The sequence below is a fragment of the Etheostoma cragini genome, chromosome 16 (genome assembly GCF_013103735.1).
Source record: "Etheostoma cragini isolate CJK2018 chromosome 16, CSU_Ecrag_1.0, whole genome shotgun sequence".
Classification (NCBI taxonomy): Eukaryota; Metazoa; Chordata; class Actinopteri; order Perciformes; family Percidae; genus Etheostoma; species Etheostoma cragini.
In genome coordinates this window covers 12,406,232-12,433,300 of record NC_048422.1, presented here as the reverse complement: position 1 = coordinate 12,433,300, position 27,069 = coordinate 12,406,232, and the positions used below count along the sequence as shown (strand labels likewise).

The following is a 27,069-nucleotide window of genomic DNA, read 5'->3' as shown; positions in this document are numbered from 1 at the left end:
ATTTCAATGTAAAAAATGTGGCAGCTGACTCACTCATACACTTTATTATCTTTCCTCATGGCTCTTGGATTTCCGGGTATGACAACTCTCTTGCTGTCTCATGCAATAATGTAGTCTCAAGAAAACAAGAGGGTTAACAAAATACAAGAGGGTGCTAAAACCCACTGGAAAATAAATCAGAGGGGGAATTGAATGGGAGATCACAGTCAACATCCAACCCTCTTTCAGAAACCACCTAACCAGCATTGTGGATATGTGTCGTATGTAATGAGCAATGTAGCGATTTGGATTTTTTTCTTATGTTAAAAAAGTTGAAGAGAAATGCTTTATGTTATGGTCCACTAAGACGAAACAACAAGGCCACAGGCTGGACAGGAAGTGCCAGCATTACTACAACACAGTGGGGCTGTTTCACACAACTCCCTGCTGTAAGCTACTGGTGCTTGGTGGGCCTCAGACAAAATACTGTAGCAACAGTATAAATATATGTTTTGTTATCCGTGACGAGAAGAATGGATCACCAATGAAAGAGGAACATTTTAAATAGTTCAATCCCAGTTTCCATTTTCACTTTTTGGGTCAACGTTTCTTCTGAAGGCAGGAGAACATTTTAAATGAACTTGTCTTTAGCATCCAGAGATGTAGACTTCAGTCAGACAGATTTTAAATTAAAATCCCAACAAAAATAACCGTCAGTGCACAATTAGTGGGCCTAATTATTAATATGACTAGGTCTCAGCTTGCAATTGTTCTGACTTGGTGTCTACCTTGAGAACTACTTTGATAAGAGCTAAAACTTAGAGACTTATCTTACTTGGAAGGAGACTTGTCTTGACTAACTTGAGACTTGATTTGGACGTAGGCCTACCCCTAAATACCCAAAGACAGCTCTGTGAGCATCGTGTCATTAGGTAAGTAATGCCATGAGGCCAACGCTTTCCCTTCCTTATTACGGTGCAACACCAAATTCTGTGACCATCGTATTTTGTGACTGTAGGGGGCGCTGTTACCACTGGGCAGCTTGAGTTTACTCACACACACGACTTCGTCACGACTTTGTTACGCTACCCAGTTAGCGTATGTGTGCTTACTGGGTATCAGCGTAAACTGCATGCTGTTTTGAAGGTGAGTTCAGCGCCAAGGGTTAAAAAATGTGTTTTATCACTTGGTATACTATGAGATATAGGCTATATTGCATTTTAATTGACTAGTGTCCAATCGTAAATCTAAACAAAGAAACTAAGATATACGTTTGTGTGTGTGTGTGTGTGTGTGTGTTGTGTTCATTCTGTTGGCCCCTAATAAACATCACAGAGTAGACTTAATCATGAGGATGCGGTTAAAATAAATAATAATAAAACTACGTCAGAAGCATGAGGCTGTTACCTAATCTACAAGAGCTGTGAGAGGAAATCTTTAATAACCAAGTAATAATTTGATTGTGATTGTGAACTGATTGTGAATTGTCCCCAGAATATATTTGAACATTTTAAAATTCACCTGTCACAACAACCAATCTATTTCAGGTAAGTTATTTTATCTTTATATATAGGCCTATATATATATATATATATATATATATATATATATATATATATATATATATATATATATATATATATATATATATATATATATAAAAACAATAATCACTCTGGTCAACATCTTAGGCACAAGTAGTCACATATTTTGACAGCTGTCGCCAGAACATGTGTCCACTTACGATGGTCAACGAATTTGGTGTTACATCGGCGACAGGGACACTAACATGCGCATGCGCAGTGTGGGTGTCAGCGGGTTGGTTGGGCTTGTGTTTACAGCTCGGCTGGTTGGAGCTGTTGGCTGCTGATGTTTTGGGGAAAGTGCAATGTTTTGCAAACCGCCATTGGAATAAATATAACCGTGGGAATAAAGGTAAGCGGGTTTGCACTTGCACCATCAACGTAAAATGAGACAGAAAATGCGGCTGTCTCTTCAGTTATGAAGAAAATACCTGTATTTTAACTGTCAGGGTAGCATGGCTAGCGAGAGGCGTTAGCTAGCCAGCTAACGTTACATATAGTAATGGCCTGTTTCACGGTTTCACCGAGGGCCAGTCAGCGGGTTAATTGCCCAAATTACTGCGTACACCTTTACATTGCAGTTTGCTTTATGGTGACGGAACCGTTTTGCTAATTGGTCACTGTTCACACAAATATTTTAGTCGGACTTTAAATCGATGGCTGCTGAGTAACGTTAGCTATCTTTGCTAACGTAAGGTTTTTAAGGGCTAAATGGGGGCAATACGTTAACACCAGAGCTTGCTAATTAGGTTCACCCAACGTTATTGAGCAAAACACAATATGTTAACCGTTATGTAAGTTATTATTAAAGTGCAGTAGAGTTTCAAATGTACAAAGGCCCTATGAGTCTTACAGGCTGCATTGACATGTAGCAGGTTTGCTTGCATCCAGATTAAGTAGTGTACAGGTGAGACCAGAAAGCCAATTAAACCAGTACAGCTGTCCGTTATACGGTGAATAACCATCCTGGAGTATAGCGGTGGCTGTTGTCAATTGTTAAGCTAGACATATTGCCTACATGATTTATTTGTCACTCTTAATATTGCTGCTGAAAGTGCTCCGTTTTTAACCTACATCATGTGTGTAGAGGCTGGTGGTATGGTTTACGTTTACTTTACTGTGATTTTCTGTGGCATATTTACTAATTCAGTAATACTTTGCAATGCACTGATTATCCCATCAAGCAGCCCTTTTCCCATAAAGTACCATGGGAACTTACCATGTACATCATTCATTTTGATATAAGATGATGACGTACGCTACATCAAATTAGAATAGATGAAGTAATTTCATCATAAGAACATTGGTAAATTGTTTAAAATGGTACCAGTTAATACTAACTGCCATGCAGATGCTCGCAGGATGGAATTTCTTGCTTCTTGTACAATGGCACAAGAAGCATTTAATCCACGCTGTTTTTTTTATCAGTTGAAGTTCTGTTATTGTCACATGATAAAGGAGGGACCAGCAGGGATTGTTTTTGAGAAGTCTCTGTGCTGGCACATGGGTGTTTGACATGTCTGCTGTGATGCATTGCCTTAATGAGCTTGCTTTTTGTATGTTGAATGACTCCATTGACACGTTTTACCAGTACATTAGGCACAGACGCACTCATTACAATAACCAAAAATGAATGAATTTTTCTTGCAGGATATTTCAAGGATTTATTTTTAAATCTAATCTTTGACAGCTATTTCAATATTACAATGCAAGCTCTGTCAATCAGTCAATTAGTGCAAGTTGTGCCAACACAAATATGTAGAGCAAGTAAAGTAACCTGTTTGTACTGAGTTATATTCCATATTTCGCTCCAATTTTACTCATAGTGAGACAGAGTTAATTAGCTGTTGTTATAACCTTATGCCGAAGACTGTTTGGCAAGGATAGGATTGTTGATACCAGTAGCTCTCGTATCTTTGTGAGTTCAAATTTATCTCAGCAGTGGATAACAATAATGGTAACAATGAGTCAAATGTGCCAACTGTCACTTTACCTGACTCTTGTTCCTGTTCTGTATCCTGAAACACAGGTGTTACAGTAATGCAGGTGATGCATTTACAATAGACACATAACCCTGATTTGTGTGCAAATATTTGCTGTGTTAACAACAATCAGTGCGTGTACTAAAGGTGGAGAAAAGTCAGTTGTTCATCAGATACATACTATACCATTCCATATGTATTTTTTTTTACATTGGTCTTAGTACAGCACTACTTTTTCAGGCATGCCTGTTTGTAAGCCATTGTTAAAAAGCAGAACACAATACAAAAATGATCATTGAGATATCTCTCATTTGGGGAACTGGTGTAGAGTGAATGACAGGGCCCTGGCTTCTACTGTAGTGGATTTGTGTTTCCTTGCAGATGCTGTGAAAAAGATTAGGGATAGACCGATTTTCGGTCCGTTTTTGTTAGTTTGCTCCTGATCTGTATCAGCGTATTATTTGACCAGTAACCAATAAAGTTAATTCATTAAAAAGTGTGTTACTTTGGCTCCGCTACAGCTCTGTGTCTGTCCCTCTGGTTTGGCTTCACTCACCACTGAATGACCCTCCAACAACACTATCTGACTATCTTACTGTGTATGAAGTTGAACGTTTCTAATTTATTGAATCATTCCTTAAAGCATTTAAAGAAAGTTTTGTGGTGGGAGTTTGTAACATTCCCAAATCTTAATTTTGAGGAAAAGATTCTCATTTTCACTGTAAATGCATAACGGTTCCATATATGGATTATCGGTTTCATTAACTACTAATAATAGATATCAGCCTTGAAAAACCAGAATCAGTTGATCCCTAAAAAAGATGATGATGATGATGATGATGATGTGGGGTCAAAAGCATGAAAATATGATAGAGGAGGTTAAAGGCACACAGAAATGCATTTTTTCTTCACTTATGGAATCAACGCTTATCACAGTTTTGAGCTCGGAGAGAATATTTTTGGTGGCATTAGGCAATTTCTGCGTTAGTAGCTGTGGGGAGTCATACGATGTTCACCTTGAAAATTACGTAACTGTTTACTTTGGGCTTGATTCAGTATAGCTTCATTAATGGAAAGTTCACCCAGTGACTTACCGTGCTTTTACTAAACTTCTTGCCTCTAGAAATCAACGCTGGGGGGCGACCTCTAGCTCAACCAGTAAGAGTGTTCGCCCCATGTAGGCCCGGGTTTGAATCTGACCTGTGGCCCTTTTGCTGCGTATCATCCCCCATCTTTCTCCCCTTTTCCTGTCTATCCACTGTTACTAATAAAGGGAAAAGCCCCAAAAAATAATCTTTAAAAATCAACGCTTGTTTTCTTTATAGGTGATCTCAGTCTCAGTTTAGTACTGTCCATTGTCTTCTAAAAACAAACGGCTAATACGTCAATACTCATAATAATATTTAATGACTTACCCCAAGACCCATAGCCTATTTGATAAAGTGTGTATTTAAAATGAATAATTTCCCTTCAAATTATTCAGACCTCCAGTCATCATCCCCCCAGGAGGACAAGAACTTTAATCATTGTTATGAATGTTTATTCATTATTTTACCATTTTAATTTTTTGAGTAGGAGGAAAGGAAGATTATCTTGGTCTTGGCTTATCAGTGGTTTTCAGTCCTCAATTTACTTACTTACCACCATACTTCCTTACCCACTGTAGTAGCAAGCAGTTTATTTGAGAACATTGTGTGTGTTTGTGTGTATACAGTATAACAGAAGATAAACAAGAAGATAAACTATTTGTTGTGCAGCTCAGTATCTCACAGTGGAGATTCAGGTTCAGTTGAACCAGTGCTGAATTTTGGAAGTTAAAGGCCGGCCTGCACTCAGTGATCAAGTCTTATTTTTTTCTTTTTCTCAGCCATTTGTGATTGTTTTGGGGTGGAGTGTGAGACATGCAGAAGTTTCATTCCTGAATAGCCAACTGAGAGTCTCACACGGTACTAATAAGATAAGAATAAGATAATTAGGGACAGTGCGTGTGTGTTTCCTTGATTTGTACAATTCATGACTTGTTCATTTTAGCTTTCTCCTCTCTTTTGTACCCTACCTAGCGACTCGTCATATGTTAGTTCAGTCTTTTCTCTCATTCTTTCTCCTTTTCCTCTCCGTCTCTACCTTTCTCCCTGCTATTCCTGACTGGCTGAAGTCACTGCTGTGAGGCGAGTCGAAAGGGACTGTGTTGCAAGCTTGAGTGCTCTCTGGCTGTGTCTTTCTCTCCCTTATGAGGTGTGCGCAGGGCCCAGCTGGCAACCCAGAACAGCCCGTTCAGCTGGAAAGTGTTGGGGAGATTGAAAAATTAAGGACAGGCGTAGGTTTCCAGCATAAACATTTTTATATGTGGATTCACATAAGAAATGCTTGTTTCAAATACAACTACTTTGCACCTGTTTTTGACTGCAACAAACTGCTAAGACAAGTCACTCTTAAAAAATGTAACTGTACTCTGCATCATCCACTGCAGGACACACCTTTCATCCTAACTGCTGTTAACACTTTGTGTGTCAGCTGAGTTTGTAAACATCAGCCCTACTACACCAGACAACTTTCAATCCTGAAAAATACAGTTTGGTGCCTGCTTGCATCTTGTCACTAAATATGTGCTTGTGTAAACATTTGTGATAGATTCTGTTGATTCTGAAACCTGACATTGGCATAATGCATTTCATATCACAATGTAAAAACACTCGAACAGCTAATGCAATTGCAATTTGTGCAACATATAAACCTATAAAATTAGGCTGAAATAACTAGTTGATTGATGGATTAGTCAATTACATATACATTTTTTGGTCATTCAAGCAAACATTGCCAAGCTTTCTCCTGACCCAGCGTCTCAGATGTGCCCTTTTTTTTCCGTACCTGGCAAATAAAGCTGATTCTGATAAATGGTATTAAATTAAATATCTTTTGGTTTGGGACTGTTAGTGGTGAGACAAAACAAGCTTTCCCATTTGAGTGGGAGTCAGTGGGAAATGTGGACATTTGCTATAGTGAATTATATTACATAGTCTAATTTTTCAGCCCCTTGGGCTTTAAATGATATACATTTCGCTTCCTTTTGGTGAAGCGGAGACAAGACGTCGGAAAGGAGCGGGTCATATGGGCAAGCTACACGCTGAAAATGAGAAGTTTTTAAGAAAATTTGGATCGTGCAACAAGGCAGGCCTGCCTGGTTCATTTGGGGGAACTATTGTAAAGTGGGACGTTTTGGGACCTATTGGCGGGGATTTGCTATGGACCAAATACACACGGCGATAACACTGGTGAGATCAAATTATATTTAACCCTGTATCACGTAGCAAAATTGTCTCTCCAGTAAGGTTAAGTATTGTTTTTGTTGTTGTTTTTTTTGATACCGTGCTAAAACAATGCTTTTAAAACGGGGCCGGTGCCTGAATATATTTATACTTTATATAATACACAATATAAAAAAGAAGCACAGAACGACAGTTGTTGACATCAAAGAGCAGCTTGTATATTACTAAGGCCATATTGTCAAAATTAGATGATTGATTAATAATGTAATAACAATAGCTTATAACAATGACTTATTTTACCAGTGAAGTGCTGGTAAACAACAAAAAACAAGCAAAAAGGGTAAAGGGTATTTTACAATTACTTAAAATGCACCACAAGGCTTGTGAGTTTCAAGTAAACGCACAGTCTCTTTGTTGTTTTTCCGACAACGGCAGCTGCCCACGGACTGATACGCACTGGTGTTGGAGTCCTCTACAGGGAAATACAGTCACACTTTACACCACTTAGCGTAAGCTGTCAGCATTTTAATGATTGTGTTTAATCAAGCTACTAGCTAACAGTAACGTAGCATGCCGAGGAGTGATGCTTCTGGGGAAAAAAAAGTCAGGTACCAAAATTTTAGTTCTTATCCGGTCTCGTTACCACCGTTTACATCGGAATCGGTGCCCTATTGGCACTGCGTTTTGGTACCCAACCCTACTCTCCAGGGAAATCCATAGTGATATAGAGTGATTGTATTTATTATTATTTATTGAGGATGCAATGCACTCAAAATAAAAAGAATAAGAACCAGAAATAACTCTCAGAGCTGTTTCTGTCAGAAGTAACAGTAACTCACCACCCAGGTATCATCACCCTTGCCAAAGGTGGTTTGAACCAAATGAACCACTGTAGATGACGAGGGTTTTGTTGTCATGGTGATACACACAACAATGTTCCAACAAAGGAAACTGCTTCCTGCTTCTCTTCTCACTGTTTTCAGCTCTCTAACACGGTAAATATGAGACAGAGAATAGTCAAAAAAGGGGAAAAGATAAGATTTGGAACAAAAGATTTAAAACAAAAAATGAAACATTCCTAAGAGAGGAAGAGAGAGTGGCTGGAGACAAATAGTGAGAGGAAATGAAAAAATGCTCTACTGCTTTTGTCTTCTGTACTCCAAAACAAGCTGGTGTTGTAAGGCAAAGTGCATCGGATGGGATGTGCAAAAAAAAAAAGTGTGGCTTTGTTAAAGTTCAAGATAATTTTCTTCCCAGCCTAGAAATGTCCTCGATAGGAAATGCGTTTCGATAGGAAAATGCTGTTGTGCATGCACGTGTGCCTGTGGGGAAGTGCTTGCTTGTGCATAGCATAGAAACATATAAATCAGTAAACATGGTGGTTATAATAAAAACTACTGATGTCAGAGACATCAAATGATTTACATTTCATTTTTTATTTTAACATCAGAATTGTAAGCGTCATTTGTAGAGGGAGTGGAGGGCTTATAGAGATGGCCTTAAAATAGCATATCTATGTATATCTTTTTTTCTTGGTGTTGGCAAAGTGAACCAAACCACAAGTGGGAAACCGACCTTCAAGTTATATGACTCCTTATTGGGTAGAGCTGTGTACTATTAGAACCTACATTGTAATTGTTACACACAGATTTCAAATGGTGACAGTTTTCTGCTCAATCTAAGGCTACGGTTATGCTTCAAAGTAGCAGAGTAGCCATGACAAATCCTTGTACTTTGTGACCCTCTCTCTCAAAATCCATTTTGAAACACAAGTGAAAAGCAACACCCAACTCATTTCCGTCAGTTTGCTTTAAAAAGATAAACACAACAAGCCTAAGCTCTCAGTTTATGTTACTCAGTTTGGGTTTGGTAGCCTCATAATGACATTCATTTCAGCAAGACTTTCTTATCAGACAGAGATAGCTACTATATTGAGGTGTATTCTGGGTCAGTGTTACAATGTTATCTAAAGTACGGCACATTATTAACTGCTTTGACCTTTTCGCTGCAAACCATTTTTTCTATTATATTTTCATTGTTGGACCTGCTTTGAATAGGAAGGGCGGATATTTGAAAAGAATGCCCTATTTGATAGCATTAAGGGCTGAGGAAATAGAAGATTGCAGAGGAGAAGGAAGGAAAGTAGTCAAAGAGAGAAAGGGAGAGAGATGGGAAAGAATGAAAGGTAGAATTGGAGAGGGGGAAGAGACAGAAATAGCTTGTTATGGTCTCTTGTTGAACTTCTGCCAAAACCTTCTGTTGCTCCTTTCTTCCTGTGTTACACACAATGGCACCTCTGGCTTTTCCAGGAGTTTAAGCTTATTTTGCTTAAAAAACTATTCTAAATTTGATTGTATCTCTGATATTCAGACAAAAACACACAAATAGAGCTCATCTTGTTGTTGGAGGTAAAAAAAACCCAACAAAAACAGTTTTCTCCTTTTTTTTTCTTTCCTCGCTTCCCTATACCTCTTCCACACCTTACTTCTGCTTCCAAAGTCTTTTTCTCCTGTCATCAGCTCTCCTCACAAGTAAAGATATCATTTTTCAGAATGCGTGCTCAGGTCAGTTTTGCACACTTCTCCTGATGAGTTACTCGAACAATGTCATATTTCAGGGCTTATTGTATTTGTGTAGCTTGTGTTAAAATGTGATGCTACATTAAAATTGCATGGAGGGAACTGGAGTGAAAGGCTGAGCTGATGATGTGCTGTGTTTCCCACAGGGTCTAGGTTATTTGTGGTTGCAGTGGCAGGCAGGACAGGGGGACAGCTGTCAGCCGTGCTCTGAGGAGTGCACGCAATGCAAGTAGCACAGTTAGTGATTTTTATTTAGTATGTTTAGGTAATTTGTTTCTTGTGTACATGTTTAATGTGGTGGTGGGGGGCCACACATTTTTTTAAGGGGCGATACTGAAGTGGAATAGATGGATGCTTCTTCCCTGATTCCACAGTTTCAAATGCATGTTGCTTTTTCAGATGACATTTGCATCACCATGGCTTTGCATTACAACAAGCTATTCTGCAAATACCTCTTCTTTAATCTGCTGAGATAGGCATTTTTTTTTGGATCTCAGATGACCCACAGAGCCTCTGTTTTCATCTGATCTTCCCTGTATTTTTATATCTTCATGTTCACTTTAACTTGAACTAACCTTTTTTTGCTAAGTGGTTCTTCTTTTGCGCTCTCTTTTTTCTCTAAATACTCCCTATCTCTGGGTTTTTTAAAGATCCTCAAAATCTCCTAAAGGTGTCTAAAAGATCTCCAGAAGTGAATTATAAATGGTTGCTGTAATGTTTAGCCCCATAGTGGAAGGAGGAGGAAAGGACTCGGGAGTTCTTCACCTGGTGCTTTGATTTATTTCCTCAGCAGTCACAAGGAAATGCAATATTGCAAGGATGACTTATTGAAAAATAATAAAAAAATAAACAAAAACATGAAAACTGAATACTAACTATTGAAATTATCATCACAAACTAACATCAAACAAAATAATAAAACGGCTAAATAAGGCCCTGACTATTTGGGCCCTAGCAACTGCACTCTTCCCAGCCAAAGTTGTTCTCAAGAGGAGCCTCGGCCGCTTTCCTTTATAGCAGAAGCCCCTCCTACAAGACAAACCAAAGTTCATTGGAAATCAGTCAAACACCATTGTGTTAATTCAGCATTCCCAAACATTTATGGCTTCATGAATACACGCTATATCAACAATAACATCAAAAATGAAATGTTACATGCTGAACAAGCTTCTCAAAACAGAACTCTGGACACCCCTCTGCTCTGGCTGACACTTGGGCCACTCCAGATCTTTTCCCTCTATAAATTACTCCAGACTCTATCACTTCCTGTTTGCCAATTCGACCCAGATCCCTGCTTGCAATGAGAACAGGTGAATGAAACTAAAATAAATAACTTGCAATGAATTGTGTATGTGTTGCATTTATCCAACCATGATTCCTAGTCTTTTGACAAGTACTGAAATAAAATGACAAACCATGTGTTCATTGATGCAAGCCCACATGCTAATGGTAATGCTCACACTAACCGTCCCTTACTACTGCGCATACTAAGGTTAGCTTAGCACGATACCACATGCTACCCCCGTTTTAAATGAAAGCGTGGGTTAGCCCCACTATCTGTCCAATCTGAGTTTTCGGTTGCACGACTAAAACAACTTTTAAACATCCACACGTTCCACCAAAACAAGTTTCATTCCGAGGCTATTTTGCAGCAAAACCGTGGTTTTGCCCGGTGCTTAGCGCTTCCTATGACGATTGAGATTGGTTTAAAGAAATGCCAATAATATATAAACCAGAGCAGGTTTTTCCTCCCATCCCTGAATGCTTCCTCCACAGCGCTGTGCAGAAAGGTCTGTCAGACCGAGACTAGTTTCTAAGCAGCAAAGTTTGCAGTTGCCTTGAAAGATGCCTTTCATGGAATTCATTACATCATGACTGTTTTGTGCTTCTTTTCTTTCTTTCTTTTTTTCTTTTTCTAGGTGATTTAGCTCATCATCTCCCACCGCTTTCTCCTACCGTCTTCCATTCATGAGCAGCGTGGCTGAGTTTAACAGCAGCAGCCATGGATGACAAAGGCTCAGTGGGGAAGATTAGCGTGTCTTCGGACTCAGTGTCCACTCTCAACAGTGAGGACTTTGTCCTTGTGTCCCGGCTGGGGGACGAGACACCCTCCTCCACTAATAATGGTAGTGATGACGAAAAGACAGGACTGAAGGTAAGGATGGTTGGATGTAGGTATGGACAGAAGTTGTCTGTAAACTGCAGAGCTGTTCTGGTCAGAAATAAGATGCTGAGTAATAGTCTGCTGACATTTACTGTGATAACAACTCCATAGGGCATAAATAATTTGCTAAGATGCTTACTGTGAATATCATGGGCACCGTATGCTCCAAACTGACAATAGTCACAATCAGGTCCCGGCTACATGAGAAAAATAACAGCTACTGTAAAGCAATAGTTATGTTCATTGTATTTTAACAGACCAGACTGTGCTGTGGGCTCAATGGTGTTTTATCCGAACTTTTTATTGTAATAGTTCAAACTGATTTAGGAGTGTGACAAAGCATGATTTACCAAAGGTGATGTTTATTTCATCTTTACCTATTTGTCATCAGTGTAACTTGTTATAATTGCAGGTCACAGTCCGTACACAATCCATTGTTAACAAGCTGTGTTCATCCAGGGTTTCCCGCAGAAAAGAGGGTGTGGTTGTCGATGCTGGTTCCTACTTTTTTTCGAAACCATATGTTCTAAAATCCATTTCAACATCAACAGAAAACATTTAACACAACACTTTTAATTTCCAACTTAATTGTGAATCAAAACGGCTATCAAAATTAAAACAATCTGGTAACACTGCTCACACACTGGTTGTTCTTTTGGACAGGGTTGCGCTAGTCAGATACTCAGAATTGGTATCAATCCGAACTTTAAAAATTGACAAAAAAAAGGGAACCTTTTTCCCACAACGTGAACATACAGTATTTGTACAAGCTAATATTGAATTAACTAAAATGCAAAGGAATGTAAACAACAAAGACTTTTTAGTGCAAACTGCATAATGAGTCAAACCTTTAAGAATTAAGTGGATGACTGCACTAATGAATAACTAACTTAAAGTTCCCAGGATGCTTTCATATAGGCCTTAGTGGTCCCCTAATATTGTATCTGAAGTCTCTATCCTGAAATTCAGCCTTGGTGTAGAATTACAGCCACTAGAACCTATCCCACAATAAGCTTTTCTTATGTGCTATTTCTGAGTCTGTAGCTTTAAATGCTGTTGGGGAGAAGAGAGGGGGGTAAGTTAGACGGTGGGGGTCAACTGCCATGCTTTGCTTGTTTGAAAGCCATGATGTCTCTCTCTTTCTCACGGGTGGGCCAAATTCTCTTGGCGAACAAAGTAGAGAAAGAGGAGGAAATCTTTCCGCTTATGATGTCATAATGAGCGGATTCCAGGACAGCGCATCTGAGCGCATCAGATCACATTTTCTCAAAGGCAGAGCAGGATAGCCAGCGCTCGGTTTACACCTATCGCCATTTCTAGGCACTAGACCATAGGCAGGCTGGGGGAAGTCATATTAATGTTATAAAACCTCATAAAGTGAAATTTTCATGCCACGAGACCTTTACATGCAATGAATGTAATTGAATTGCCTTGATGCTGAAAGCTGCGCTCGGATGCTTTTGGAACCAAAATTTGGCACGGAAAGATAAATTAGGTATTGATTTTGACAACGGGGTTAAAGTGGCAGGCAGGTGTTGCTAAGGTGGCCACCTCAGCTGCAAAGTGCAGCGGGAAGCCCTGGTTCATCACAACTCTCATCTTTTTAAACATACAGTCTCACACTAACCATAAGGCTGCTAACAATCTCTTGTTTTGCTTTTTCTACATTCTCACTCTACCTTCTTCAAATAGTTGGTCTTAGATAAGAATTTTATTTGTGATTGCCTGTTTTAATGTGTTTAAAGTAAAGAAGCCCTTAAATCCTTGCACATCACCAGAAATTGAGAGCACATTGTAACAGGTTTTATTTTAGTGAATAACTTGTTCCTATTAGTCAAACCAGTGAAGAATTACATTAGTTTTTTCCACTTCCACTATAAATTGTCTGTGTTATTTCAATAGTATGGGGTAGCGAAAGAGGAAGTTGTTCTTCTTTACAAATCAAACAAATAAATCAAACAGTATTCCAGTTTGGCATTCAGTGTCAGTAAAGTTGAGTACTCAGAGGGCAATTTCTGTATTTTACAACCTGGACCCTATTTTACCTCCATTTGTGTCTTAATGGACTAATGTGAACACAAATTGTTGAAAAAAACATTCTTACTTAATTAGTCAAATGTCAAAGATTTTTGTGCACATTAGTCACTTAGACAGAAATGCATGGGAAAATAGGGTCCAGGTAAAAAAATACAAAAATTCCCCTTAAACATTGGGAGAACATCTCCCATCTGTAGTCATTTAGCTGCTTCAGACAGCATGTGCTATTGTAGACAGTATGTCTGACATACAGTATGTCCTCTGCGAGTTCAGTTAGCGCTCATTCAGCAGATATTAGTTTACGAACAGTGTGGCGATGTAGCTACAAGAGCTTTGAACTCATTGTCAGGGGAGATAATGGTGTTTTATGACCAGGGTGTGTCTCCACAAGGAGAATGAAGACTTTCTGAGGACAGAAATGTAGTTACCAGCCACCATCTGGTATCTGTCCCTAATGGGTTCAGGTTCTCCTCTCCTCTCCTCTCCTCTCCTCTCCTCTCCTCTCCTCTCCTCTCCTCTCCTCTCCTCTCCTCTCCTCTCCTCTCCTCTCCTCTCCTCTCCTCTCCTCTCCTCTCTCCTTTCACTTAGGTAGCTGGCTCCCATGTTCATGCTGTGTCCATTAGTTTATAGCAATACTGTACTGTATCTGTGTTGTTGTTTTTTTGTAGTGAAAGAAATTGTCAACCTGGAGTTGTAAATATACCACAAGATGGCGTCAGCAGAGCATATTCAGTTGATAGGAAGAGTTCACACTTGTTTCCTTATTTGCTGTACTTGGAGATGAGAGAACTCTGTTAAAGGATTGCAATTATTTAGACTGAAAACTGAGTTGAGGTATCAGTTTTGTGCAGCCTAGTGGCGGCAGAGCAGCAGTACACCACACACATCCACTGTTCTCAATATGTAGTGGTAAAATCACTCCATTCTCTGATGCTTGGTCCTCCAGATATCATGTGTTGGTTCTTGCCAACAAACTCTTGTGCACATTTTCCTCCCAGTCAGCCCATCCAGTCAGAGAGGAGTCAGTGTGTCTAAACTTGTTGTTTGTTATGCAGGTGATTTCTGAGGAAGGGGTCAGCTTTAAGGTCAGTCTCTTCTCTCGCTATCTTTCCTTTTCTCCTATTCTCTCTGTATCTCTTTCTTGCTTGTACCTATCTTCCTCTCTTTCTGTGATGTGATTCCGTGGTGATTCTGTCTGTGATTATTTATGCTCTCTGTATTTTTGCTGGCTGTTGAGCAATGGCCCTAGCCAGCCTATTCAACACATTATGTTTTGATGATGGTATCTGACAATTGCTTTTCACACTACCTGTTAATCACAAGGTCCACCACAATTGCATACTGATGCAGTCATGTCATATATGTAAATCTACAATTAGAATTGATGGTTGCTTTACATCAGTCTTCAAATTATGTATTTTTTCCACTGTATGGGACTAGGATTATTAGCATGGATGCTGTAGTATCCATCCTGCTCTACATAATTACTTCTCTACATGGAAATCCTACTTGGAACATTTTACCTGCATATTGAAGCATTCAGTTATCACACACAAAGGCTGAAAAATCAGACTCCCTATACTTAATTGTCTGTTGCTATCCCTGATTGCTCCGCACAGCTGTACCACCTGCAGCTTAAGTGTGCCTTTCTTACCTAATATCAGGCTGCCACAGCGGGCAGGGGAATTAGGGCCTTGCATCCTTTCGTGGCACCCTATTGTTTGTCCAGTCCAAGCCTGAGCTTGCTCTTTGATTGCTATGTTCAGTTCAGTTTTATTTATATAGCACATTTAGAAATAACCATAGTTGACCAAAATGCTTGACAAGTGTAAAAACAACCCCAAAATAGATAGTATACACAAACAATACAAACAACTTGAAAAAAGTGTCAAGGGGTCAAAACTCAACTTGAATTGAAAGCCAATGTGTTAGCTTTGTAATAAGTTCACACAATTTGTGACATTGCTCATCTAATACAATATCTTGATACAGGTATTTTACAACTCAAATTCATTGCCTACTAATCACTAATATTGGATGAAACAAAATGAAGATATATCTCTGACCACCAATATGAAATAAGGCATCTCTCCCCCTGAAAAACACTGCAATCACTTGAAATGAATTACAAAATTACTGTTAAAGGCACAGCCAGTGCCACTGCCCATTTCTACAAACTGTAAGAGAAAATTGTCATGCAGTTGACGTAGGTTGGAAGATTAGCTTACATTTACTATGTTATGGTGATTACTACAGTGATTTTGTAAAATGTGTGTGTGTTTGTGTGTGTGTGTGTGTGTGTGTCTCTCAGATTGTGGGGAATGGAAGTGAGCAGCAGCTTCAGAGGGAGTTAGAGGATGTCCTCATGGAATCGTCAGTAGTTGCCACTGGCCTCAAATCAGAAACCGGAATGGACAACCTTGGTGGTGGCGACCATGGCCCTCGTCCTACTACAGTGTCACCTGTACCAGCAGGCTCTGACCCTCTGAGCTCACCACCGCTCAAGTTGGAGATGGTGCTTCCTGTTCAGACGGCTCAGGAGAGTGAGCTGAATGAGAGGTCGTATCGAGGTGAGCCTTAATGGGAAGCTAAAAACAATAGCTTTTATCTTCAGCTTTATAGAGGTCTATCTAAGTCATTCAATAGTCACCCGTATTTCTTAATCAACCAGTATACCTGTCTAAGAACTTTTCTTTTCTAAGTCTTTACTAAGTCTTTTAGCTGTGTCAGGGGACTTCTTTGCTATTTTCTTTTTATTGTCCTTTATTGCATGAATTTTACTGATTGACAAAACTGTTGATCTTCTCACGGCTACTTTGCAGAAGGAAAGTGAGCTTATGTTAGATGAGGACAATAATGTTGATCTACAACCATAAAATCATGTTAGAAGTTAGAAAATAAGCGAATCCTTTGCCTTTCCTTTATTCTTTTACCCCTTTCCCAATCCATTGCCCCTTTGCAGCAGATGAATCATCATCAGATGGCAGTCCTGGCAGTCCCATCCAAGATGAAGACAGCGTTGTGTTCAGCCAGCTGACATATCTTGGGTGTGCCTCAGTCAACGCCCCCCGCAGTGAGGTGGAGGCCCTCCGTATGATGAGTATCCTCAGAGGGCAGTGCCAACTCCCCCTGGATGTCACACTGTCTGTGCCAGGCGTGTCCGAAGGCACTGTCAGGTATGGGAAACGTATGGATTATTGGTTCCAGTTCTACAGTGCACTTTTGCACTCAGTGTTCAGTTAGATGTTATATGCACAGTACACAAACGCAGCAAATTTTAAGATATCAAATGGCAACATTTTTTATTGATATTTTAACAGGTTGCTGGACCCCAACACCAGTACAGAGATCGCCAACTACCCTATCTACAAGATTCTGTTCTGTGTGCGAGGCCATGATGGCACACCAGAGAATGACTGCTTTGCCTTCACTGAGAGCCACTACAATGCTGAGATCTTCAGGATCCATGTGTTCCGCTGCCAAATCCAAGAAGCGGTGGGGATTCAATTGTTAATTGAATGATTGCTGTTTAATTTATGTGTAACTATTTTATCTGACGACACATTTAATGGATAGGTCCACAATTTTTCTCCTAAAGTCCTGAATCAAAAGTCATTAAGATGTCCAATGTGTTTGTAATGGAAACTATAGCTTCAGATAAACTGCAGTAAGAAGTGCATTAGTAAGGGATATTTTATGGGCCAGTATGAACAGAATGAATGATTCCAGCATGCGAAACCTATCTTTTAGAACAATCTTACACATACCAAAAGAAAACCCGTAACAAGCAATGTTACTGCCATTCAGAAAGTGACCCAAAGGGGGAGCAAAAGCTTATAAATGCTCTACGTTTCACATGACACTTTTTTTCATGCCTGTTCCCCAGGGTTCAGCAGCAATGCGGGATCTTAGTCAGTGGTCACCAAGGGAGTATGTTATGGACTGTCTCCAGCATTTGGGCCTCTCATTTGCTCTATTAGGTTGGATTGAGTCCACTGGTTGTCTACTTCTTCAGAACTATGCACATTGATGAACAAGCACAACAGTACATGTAAATGTGCCAAATTGTAGCCCAATGGCTAATTTACATCTGCAGTCCAATAGGCAGGTTGGAGGTACAGTAAAAAAAAGAGGTTGGATAGTAACATGTATTATATAAAAACAAGAAGAAACAAAAAGAAAAGAAGAGAAAGAAAAAACAGGACAAAGGTTAGCTGTTTTTGCACGTTTGGTTAGCTCTAAGCCACAGCTTTACCTGGCTCTTAAAGGAGGCCGAAGTGGTACGCTCCCTTATCGTTGGAGGAAATGTGTTCCATAACGCACTACCTTTCAGAGAAGGAGGTATTTTTGAAAGGAACTGAAAGGAGAAAGTTATATTCAATCAAATTGCAAATGGCATTTGAAGTGTTCTTTACCCAATTAAAAAAAAAAGACAATTTTGAAAGATAACTTACAAACGTAAGGCAAATTATTTTCCTTGTTTTGTTGAACTTATACCTGTAAGTATTGTGGCCAAACAAAGCTCCGTGGCTGTAGTTTGTCTTTATTTTCTGAGCCTACTAGATGGCGCTCTCTGTTCAACAAAGGGGTAAGAAAACACTGAATTGCATTGCCTTAGGCTTTTCTCTTAAAACCAAGAGCGCCATCTAGTGGGCTCATAAAATAAAGACAGTGCTTCGTTTGGCCCTCACTACCTGTAAGTACACAGCTTAACTCTGGTTTTATAGTCATATGCTTTTTTTGGAGTAATTTCTGTTTCAGATTTGTGGATTTTGGAGCTGAACTGTTCATGCATAAATAAAACCACCTCCTCGGCCTTACTCCACCCCCTTTTGTGCCAGACCTCATAGTCAGGCCCCGAGGCTAGTTTCTAACAATTCCCAGTTTTTTGGTGTTATTGGTGATGTAAAGCACTGCTAACTCTTGTACCCAACGCCTCCCTTTTGCCCATTACCTTGCTTCTCCCTTCCAGTGATTCATATCCTGTACTGTTAAAATGGGTATGGCTTCAAATGATCTGGGTTCCTAACGCAAATTAAATCACATGTTTAGGGATACAGATTGCTGGCGTGACATCAGTTAAAAATGTCTCAAAGCTTCATGTCAGTATGCACATAAAGATAATGCTGCCAAGTTGGAAAAAAAAGAAAGTCCTTTATGGGAAACTTAACAAGTTCCACAACAGCAGTTTTTTTTTTTTAGATAAAGGCTGATTCTAAATCCAAAATACCTCATGTACTAACATTTCATAAGAAATTTTGGGGTAAAAACGGTAACAATAAACATTTCCTCTACAGTTTATTTGACATATTTTAAAATGTTTTTCTGACTTTGCAATAAATACAAAAAGGACCAGGGGACAGACCCTTTGGGGTTTATGAAACCCCAGCATTTCTCTATTTAGATTTTAATTACACTGCAAACAACTGACAATGCTAAAAAAGCAACAAAAAAAACTGTTAAAACTTGAAATTGGTAATACTTACTCTCCTTGTCTATAATTAAAATAAGTTAGTTTGACAGCTTTTGTGGAATCGATTGTTGTTTTCTTGATATTAATGCATTACCTGCCTCATTTTTTGTGTGAGGTACAGTTTTCCTGGATGAAAAACTACATTACAAAGATAGTGGGATATTGTTTCTCTTGTTATAAGAGAAGCAGCCAGTATTAGCCTAAATTACTTGTCAGAATTGATATTTTCGCAGTACAACTGTCCAATTCCTAATATAACTCTTTTACACTGCACACAAAGAATAAAAAGGCTATTTGTTGATAGTTGAAACAGCTCCATTTTGATTCTATCATATAACATTACAAAACCACAATTGTCCTGTGTTATACGTTATAATCCATACAGGGGGGACCCTGATCTCACTCCACTTATTCCGCATCTCTTACATCCAGACCCCAGTTGTTTGTCAATTAACAAACCTCCTTTCATCCCCTAACATCCTTTTTTGCTACAGAACACATAACAAAGGCTTTTTGTAGTAGAGCTTAGGAGCTGCTTTATACTCTGGCCTTGAAAAAAATAAAAGACCGTTATTTATTGATAACAGCAGTTTCTCCACACCACCTCTTAGTAAAAAATCCCCCAGGATCTGCTGTTTACCAGAAGTAGAGATGATCCAAAACCACTGGGCTGTGGTCCCCCATTCTTGTGAGTGGAAAAGTGCATTTAGTGAATGTAAATAAATCATTACCACTCAGTTTTCCACACTTGGAAGTTTTCAGCTATCCCCCCGACTCTGCTCCTCTTTGCAGTTGGAGATTTGACAGGACTGAGTTGTCTCTGCTTAATGTTAATCGGAACAATACCTCCAAACAAGCAAATGTGAATCAGAATGTAGGGCTGCACAAATAATAACATTTTAATCACAATAACAATTACGATTTTGACTTCCCACGATCAAATTTGCGTGATCAAGCAATTTTTTTAAAGTGCGTCACTTCATAGAATGCTCTGTTTTTTTTTTGCGAAGCCAATCTACCGCTCCGTAAACCACTGTCTGATAATGTATGTTATTTACCAGTTTACTAGTAAATGCAACATTTTGTCCCATCTGTGTTGTTTTTCAGACAACAGCAGCGACCAGTGCTAGTTGGTGCTTTTTAGTGTCTGTTAGCTCACAGGGCCCTATGGCGCGAGTAATACATTTCCTCTAGGACGCACCGGTGCACCTAATGTCCTCTCATTCGCTGCAATGTTGTGTATATCGATATGGTTTAATTTTGCGTTACATGACCCATTTCTTCTGTAAAGCCGTTCCTGTGTTTGGGTCTCTCCTCTTACTCTCTCTCCTCTTACTCTCTGCGCAGCCCTGCCACACAGTGGTGCCGGTCCACACTTCCAACAACTGCTGGACCTGGGCCAGAGATGTGACCCATGGCCAGAATATCATAGTTCATAAAAATGCAGCGTAGTGACGATACTGACATTTTATACACACCACATGTGTAACTCCACTGACCCGCCATTTGACCCGAGCTGGACCCATTCATAGTGAGTTAGCCGTCTCTCTGTGAGTAGCGTCCATGGCACTCCCTCTCTCTCCCTAGCTCTTTTAATCAGTTATTGTTGAAAAAAAGTGAAGGAGCTTTCTCAGAGATACATAAAAAAATAAAAGTAAATGTCCTACGCTATTTATTTCAGATTGCTAAATTTCATTTACATGTGTTGCCGCTCTATGTCTATAGAATTTCAACATAAGAAGAATGTAGCACAATATGGATGTGAAAGCAGTTATTAGTAGCCTATGTGACAATAAAATTTGTTTTGGTTAAAATCAGCAAAAAATGGTGATAATTAATTGTGATCACAATATTGATAAAAAATAATCGGGATTATCATTTTGGCCATAATTGTGCAGCCCTATCAGTATGTTGAATACTAATAATATAAAAACGTTAATAGTTTTGAGGATTTGCTGTCAGTAGAGTTGTGGGTCATTAGTTAAGCTTTCTTGTGGGCAATATTTGTCCTCTTACCTTATCAATCTAGATTTTGTTCGTGTGAGTGTCACACTGTCTGCTTTCTCTTGAATATAACAGAACTAGATGGCACCCGGCTTGTGGTGCTCAAAGCGCCAAAGAATACATCATGACCCAATTACCCAATTACACCCGTCAACCCTATCACCACAAAAAAAGGAAGCGTACTCATGGACGAGAGGCTCATGCTTGTGATAGCGTCAGATGTAAAGATTAATAAGGCGTCATCCTTGGTTAAGCTGTGATGTTAGCTAGCTTAGGTGAACTAGCAGTATTGGTTAGCAATTTATCTCCACAAGCTTTAATTCTCCACGAAGGACTTCTGCATGGTGATAGGGTTGATGGGTGTAGTTTTGTACAAAGAAAATAGTTCCTACATTAAACTGCTCAACCAGGTCTGTTGATGTGGACTGATGACACAAGAGAGTTGTGTTAATTTCAGTAAGTTACATGTCATTTAGCTGACGCTTTTATCCAAAGCAACTTACAATTGCTATATATCGAAGGTTGCACGCCTCTGGAGCAACTAGGGGTTAAGTGTCTTGCTCAGGGACATGTTGGTTGATGTAACTCTCTGTGAATACACAGGTCAATAAAGGCCATGGAGGTTATTTAATCATTGAATAAATTATTGAATTGTATAATTGTATTATTAGGCCTCTTCATTATAGTGGCTTCATTTTGTGTTTATCATAAAGTGTTTTATGTGTGTTTACCTTCCTCCTGCAGGTGAGTAGAATACTGTACAGCTTTGCCACAGCGTTTCGGCGGTCAGCTAAGAAGGCAGTTCTGTCATCTCAGCAGCCTGCTCCACTCACCCCTGACAGTGACTTGTTTACCTTTACCGTCAGTCTGGAAATCAAAGAGGATGATGGCAAGGGTACCTTCAGGTAAGACATGCATTCACTAATAATGCATTTCATTGTGTAGAGCATGGAGTCATCATTTATGATGCTTACAAAGAAGTATAAATTGTGAAACCTTAATATGTAATGCAATGTCTTAAAATACTTTGGATACATGTGAAACTTTTTGTTGTTGTGGACTCTATTTCGACTTTTGCTGTAGAAGAATGAACTTTATGTCCCATAGATGTGGGCGTACTATCTAGTCATCAGCACTGTATTGAATACCAGCTTTAATCGACTAACCAGTAATGTATGATTGAAAAATAAACTACAGAATTAACTTTTTCCTTTAGGGATTAAGTGTTTACTGTTTACTTTTGATTACTTTTGGGTGATCTAGTTACAAAAGTCACAACCCTTTCCAGGGTGGACAGCATGTGGGGTACATACTACACATGAGGGAAGCATCATCTTATTGGCCTATATACAAAATACATTTTTCAGTAAATGAAAGATGAACATTATGGAACTGTAATTGATTAAAAAAAATCACTAAGAGGATCACAGACAAAAAAGTGGAACGGTAGATTCCTTCCTGACTCACAGTAAACTGATATTGTGACCACTCTTATTGATCAAAATGACACTCTTTATCACGCATTGATAGAGAACCCAATAGAAAATTCCTGTGTTTGCTCCGTTGAAATCATCTTCCCTGACCTTTTTTTTGGTCTGTTTTCCCATACTACTTAGTTACTTCTTTATGTGCTAACAAACAGCCCTAGATACTTATCTGGAAAACAAAACAAGCTAAAAGTATGCCTCTGGTTATTTATAGCCATCACATATTTCCTCTTCATTAGCTCTCTGTTGATTATTTTTAGTTTGCTTCTAAGCAAACATGCATCACATGCAAGTACATTACTATTTTTGTGTGAAACCATTCTTTCCCTGTGGAAACAAGCTGTGGAGAGAATGCTCTATATGAACTGTAAATAGTAGAATATTTAATTATTTTTCACTTTAAAATGGTACAAACAAGCTTGTTAATCTGCATTCAGAAGACCTAGTTACAGTGTAGAACCATAACTCAGTTTGAAAGCATAGTTGACTAAGCTGTAACTAGTACATTCTGTCCCTTTTCACAAAGGGACACGTTTTTGTGATCTGGACACTGCCTGAAATCATATTTGCAATACATTTCAAATTGCTTAATGGACTTGTCTTAAATTCACAAATCTTTGGACTAAAGGTTTTTTTACGCTTTTATAATGAAAAATAGGTCTATTCTGAATATGAGCCATGCTCTTTCTTTGAACTGTGTTTCTGCTGTTGAAATGTGGGTAATAATTATTGTTTTCACATATTCAGTGCTGTAGCAAAAGACAAGGACAAGCAGAGCTTCAAGCTACGTGCAGGATTGGATAAGAAAATTGTAATTTATGTCCAGCAGACATCCAATAAGGAACTGGCAATTGAGAGGTAAAAACGCACACACACACACACACACACACACACACACACACACACACACACACACACACACACACACACACACACACACACACGTTAGTTTTCTGTAAATAAATAGTGATGCCATAGCAAGAGCAGAGTGGAGGATTCTTTTCTTTGTTCCAAGTTGATATTTTCCAACTCACCTGCACTGAAGAATTTTTGGATGTGCGAGTTGTTTCTTTAAAGAAAATGGATTCTGAAATACCGGCTGTGTCTCAAAAGTAGAGTGGGTTGGCCCTCAACCACAAGATTGGTGGTCCGATCCCAGGCTCCTCGGGCCACATGTCAAAGTGTCCTTGAGCAAGACACTGAAACCCGAATTGCTCGCCAGACGCTGTATGTCGCTGTCCACTGCTCATAATGTTAAGGGTAGGTTAAGTGCAGAGATTAGATTTCACTATATTGTACTGTATGATTGTATGTGATAAATAAGTTTCTTATGTCAACTAAGGCAACAGATATACTGGATCTCTAAACGCATGCAATAATAATCTAGATTAATGTGAACAACCAAGTGAATGGAAGATGGAGGAAAATATCTAAGGTGAGAATATGTCATGCATCTGTCAGACGGACTGAGAATCCTCCATTTACTCAACTATAATTGATATACACACACCGGTGAACGTCTTTACATCCGTGTGTCAGGTTAGGGTTGCGTTCAGGTCTTAAGTGTTCCGGCACTCAAGACTGTGATTGATGTGAGTCTGTCTCCTAGGCTCCTCATTTCCCCGGTTTGATAAATCCGTTGAAATGTAAACATTCCATCACCTTTTTGGGGACTTCCATTTTCACGGTGGTTTGTTATTGTTTAATGAACCCAGAGAAGGTAAAGAAAGGAAAGGCTGTGTTTAATATTCTCCATGTTCTGGTCTCTGTTAGAGGTTTAGTCCAGGAAGCTATTTGCGGTAACATGTGATGGTTATATATTTAGGAAGATTTATTGTTCTTTTTCTGGTTCCTGCTCTCGCTCAGTTCTTTCTTTTTTCACTCCCTTCTGTGTTATATAATCCTATTCATTACACTTTTTTCTCTCTCTCTCTCGTGTGTGTGTGTGTGTGTGTGTGTGTGTGTGTGTGTGTGTGTGTGTGTGTGTGTGTGTGTGTGTGTGTGTGTGTGTGTGTGTGTGTGTGTGTGTGTATGTGTGAGCGCGGGCCTGTTTTTGTATGTGTGTGTGAGTGTGTGTGTGTGTGTGTGTGTGTGTGTGTGTTGTGTGCTCATGTTTGTCTTCTCTCCAGGTGTTTTGGTCTCCTGCTCAGCCCAGGGAAAAATGTGAAGAACAGCGACATGCACCTGCTAGATCTGGTGGGTGGTTTTTATGTGTGCATGTGTTTGTCATTTCGTGTTTGTGTGTGTTTGCTAACTTCCGCGTACTTGCGCCCCTTCAGGAGTCAATGGGAAAGAGTTCCGACGGGAAGTCTTACATCATCACAGGAAGTTGGAACCCCAACACGCCTCAGTTCCAACCTGTGAATGAGGAAACGCCCAAAGGTAAAAGCCAAAAATCTGTCAAAAATTCACATGAAACAGAATGATTTTCAACAGTTATTATTTCCTTGGTTTGTTTATTCACACATATTTTCACACTAATATTTAACACATTACCAAGTATCAAGCTGTGAAAGAGCAATTTATTGTAAAATTACAGCTACACTAAATATGGATATAAACTGTGCTTTAATAATTGACATCCATTTAAAAAAATGATGTTGCATACAGTGAAGAAGCTACAATATTTGTACAGATTACAGATAAATATAGCTGAAAAATTGATAATGAGAAAACAATTGACTCCAGCACTGACTTTGTTTCATCCTTATCTCTTCGTACCTACGTACGCTGCCAGTTTACCTTTTAAACAATTAGTCAAACCCCAGTGTTCTCATAAATCACACAGTTACGGGGTTTGGTTTTAAATATTTATTTTTTATAGATGCAAAGTATCAAGTACTGGGAAATAACATTTTAGCCATTTTCTTGTTTTTCACAGATAAATTCATGTACATGACAACAGCAGTGGACCTGGTGATCACAGAGGTGGAGGAGCCAGTCCGTTTTCTGCTGGAGACAAGGGTCAGAGTCTGCTCCCCGAATGACAGGCTGTTCTGGCCATTCAGCAAGCGTAACTACACTGAGACCTTCTACCTTAAACTACGACAGGTATGTCAAGTCGTTACACAATTTTCCATTCGGAATTAAATCAATTCAAGTGATGGTCTCTGTGAATTGCACCATATATCAGCTGGGACTTGCAATGATGCAACACAATCAGTTTGTTGATAAACTGTGATTTTGTAATTGCTAAGTAATATTTAAATTAAAAAAGAAAATTGATATATGTTTTTATTAACCAATCCTCTTTCTTCAGATGGAGCGTAAGGAGCGTAAGAGTCCTGCCTCTGACACACTTTATGAGGTGGTGAGTTTGGAAAGTGAGACTGAGAGAGAGAAACGGAAGACCACAGCTAGTCCTGGCATCCTGCCCACCGGGACTGGTACCACTGTCCCTTCACCACCTGAGGATGATGAAGAGGAAGGTGATTGAATTACCGTCTTACTTTTTTGCTTAATCACCTCCTTATGGGATTCTTAATTTATTAAAGGCACACAACGCTTGCAAGGCTTGCAAGTATGTTATTTAAAATTATATTTCTGATATATCAAAGGGTTTTATTTGTTTATGTAACCTATATGGAAATATTCTTTGCAAACATGACCACCTCACACAAACCACAGAAAAAGCCTGCCTAGCAGAACCATATGAAAAAGGTTTGAACTCGTCAGATGCATAAAAAGCCTCATAGCAGACACTTAACCGGCAAGATAATTCAAATTTTCTACTCTTTTGATCTGGAATGCTGAAACATTGTGGTGCACTTTATCAGCATTGTGCTCATTCAGAAGCATGGACCTCCAAAACACAATACTAAAAGTATTACTCTCCAGCAGCATGACATTTAACAAGCTCATGCTAATGTTTAGCTTTTAACATTGACATTTGTACCCTGACTTCATGACTGATTCACATTTAAACCCTGGAGCTGTACCAGATATAGACTTATGTTTCTCAAAATCAAATGGGAGATCAGACGCTGAACTATTTGGATTGTGTCCTCCAGATTACTTACCGTGTGTGTGTCTGTGTGTGCGTGTGTCTGTGTGTGCGTGTGTCTGTGTGTGCGTGTGTGCGTGTGTGTGTGTGTGTGTGTGTGTGTGTGCGCGTGTCTTTTGATATATTGGCCTTTTGGTACAGTTTGAACTCATTCTTTGGACTGCATGTCCACAGTTTAGATACCAAAGTACACAGAGATAGTAACATATTTTTAGCTGATACCATAAAAAGTTGAAAGACACAACATGCAAAATAGATTTAGAGAGCTGTTCCACAGTATCATGACCGTAGGTCAAATGCAGAAGACCACAAACACACAGTATACAACGTCACAAAACATCAAACCAGATGACCACAGCCTGTTTCATTCTGCACTTAAAAACAAAATGTCTTTAAGTGCATAATGAAAGTGTCTTTAAGTGGAGTATGTACATTTATGGCGGTTTTCCACTGCGTGGTATCTACTCGACTCGCCTCGGCTCTACTCGCTTTTTTTGGTTTTCCATTACGAA

The 27,069-nt window shown here is 39.2% G+C and overlaps 1 protein-coding gene across 5 annotated transcripts in view; it reads left to right on the top strand.

The window, feature by feature from the left end:
* Positions 1-1,765: 1,765 nt before the first annotated feature.
* Positions 1,766-27,069, top strand: part of LOC117959359 (rab GTPase-activating protein 1) — a 72,400-nt gene continuing 47,096 nt past the window's right edge. The window contains exons 1-13 of one of the 5 annotated variants that reach the window (XM_034896446.1): positions 1,782-1,914; positions 9,536-9,614; positions 11,309-11,544; positions 14,646-14,675; positions 15,902-16,160; positions 16,550-16,766; positions 16,911-17,085; positions 21,812-21,972; positions 23,302-23,412; positions 24,684-24,750; positions 24,834-24,936; positions 25,436-25,605; positions 25,814-25,982. In XM_034896446.1, the coding sequence (XP_034752337.1) occupies positions 11,392-11,544; positions 14,646-14,675; positions 15,902-16,160; positions 16,550-16,766; positions 16,911-17,085; positions 21,812-21,972; positions 23,302-23,412; positions 24,684-24,750; positions 24,834-24,936; positions 25,436-25,605; positions 25,814-25,982 (1,615 nt within the window). In that variant the 5' untranslated portion in view covers positions 1,782-1,914; positions 9,536-9,614; positions 11,309-11,391. Of the gene's footprint in view, positions 1,915-9,535; positions 9,615-11,308; positions 11,545-14,645; positions 14,676-15,901; positions 16,161-16,549; positions 16,767-16,910; positions 17,086-21,811; positions 21,973-23,301; positions 23,413-24,683; positions 24,751-24,833; positions 24,937-25,435; positions 25,606-25,813; positions 25,983-27,069 lie in introns of all 5 variants that reach the window. The other 4 variants (XM_034896449.1, XM_034896448.1, XM_034896445.1 and 1 more) reach the window with 4 other exon arrangements.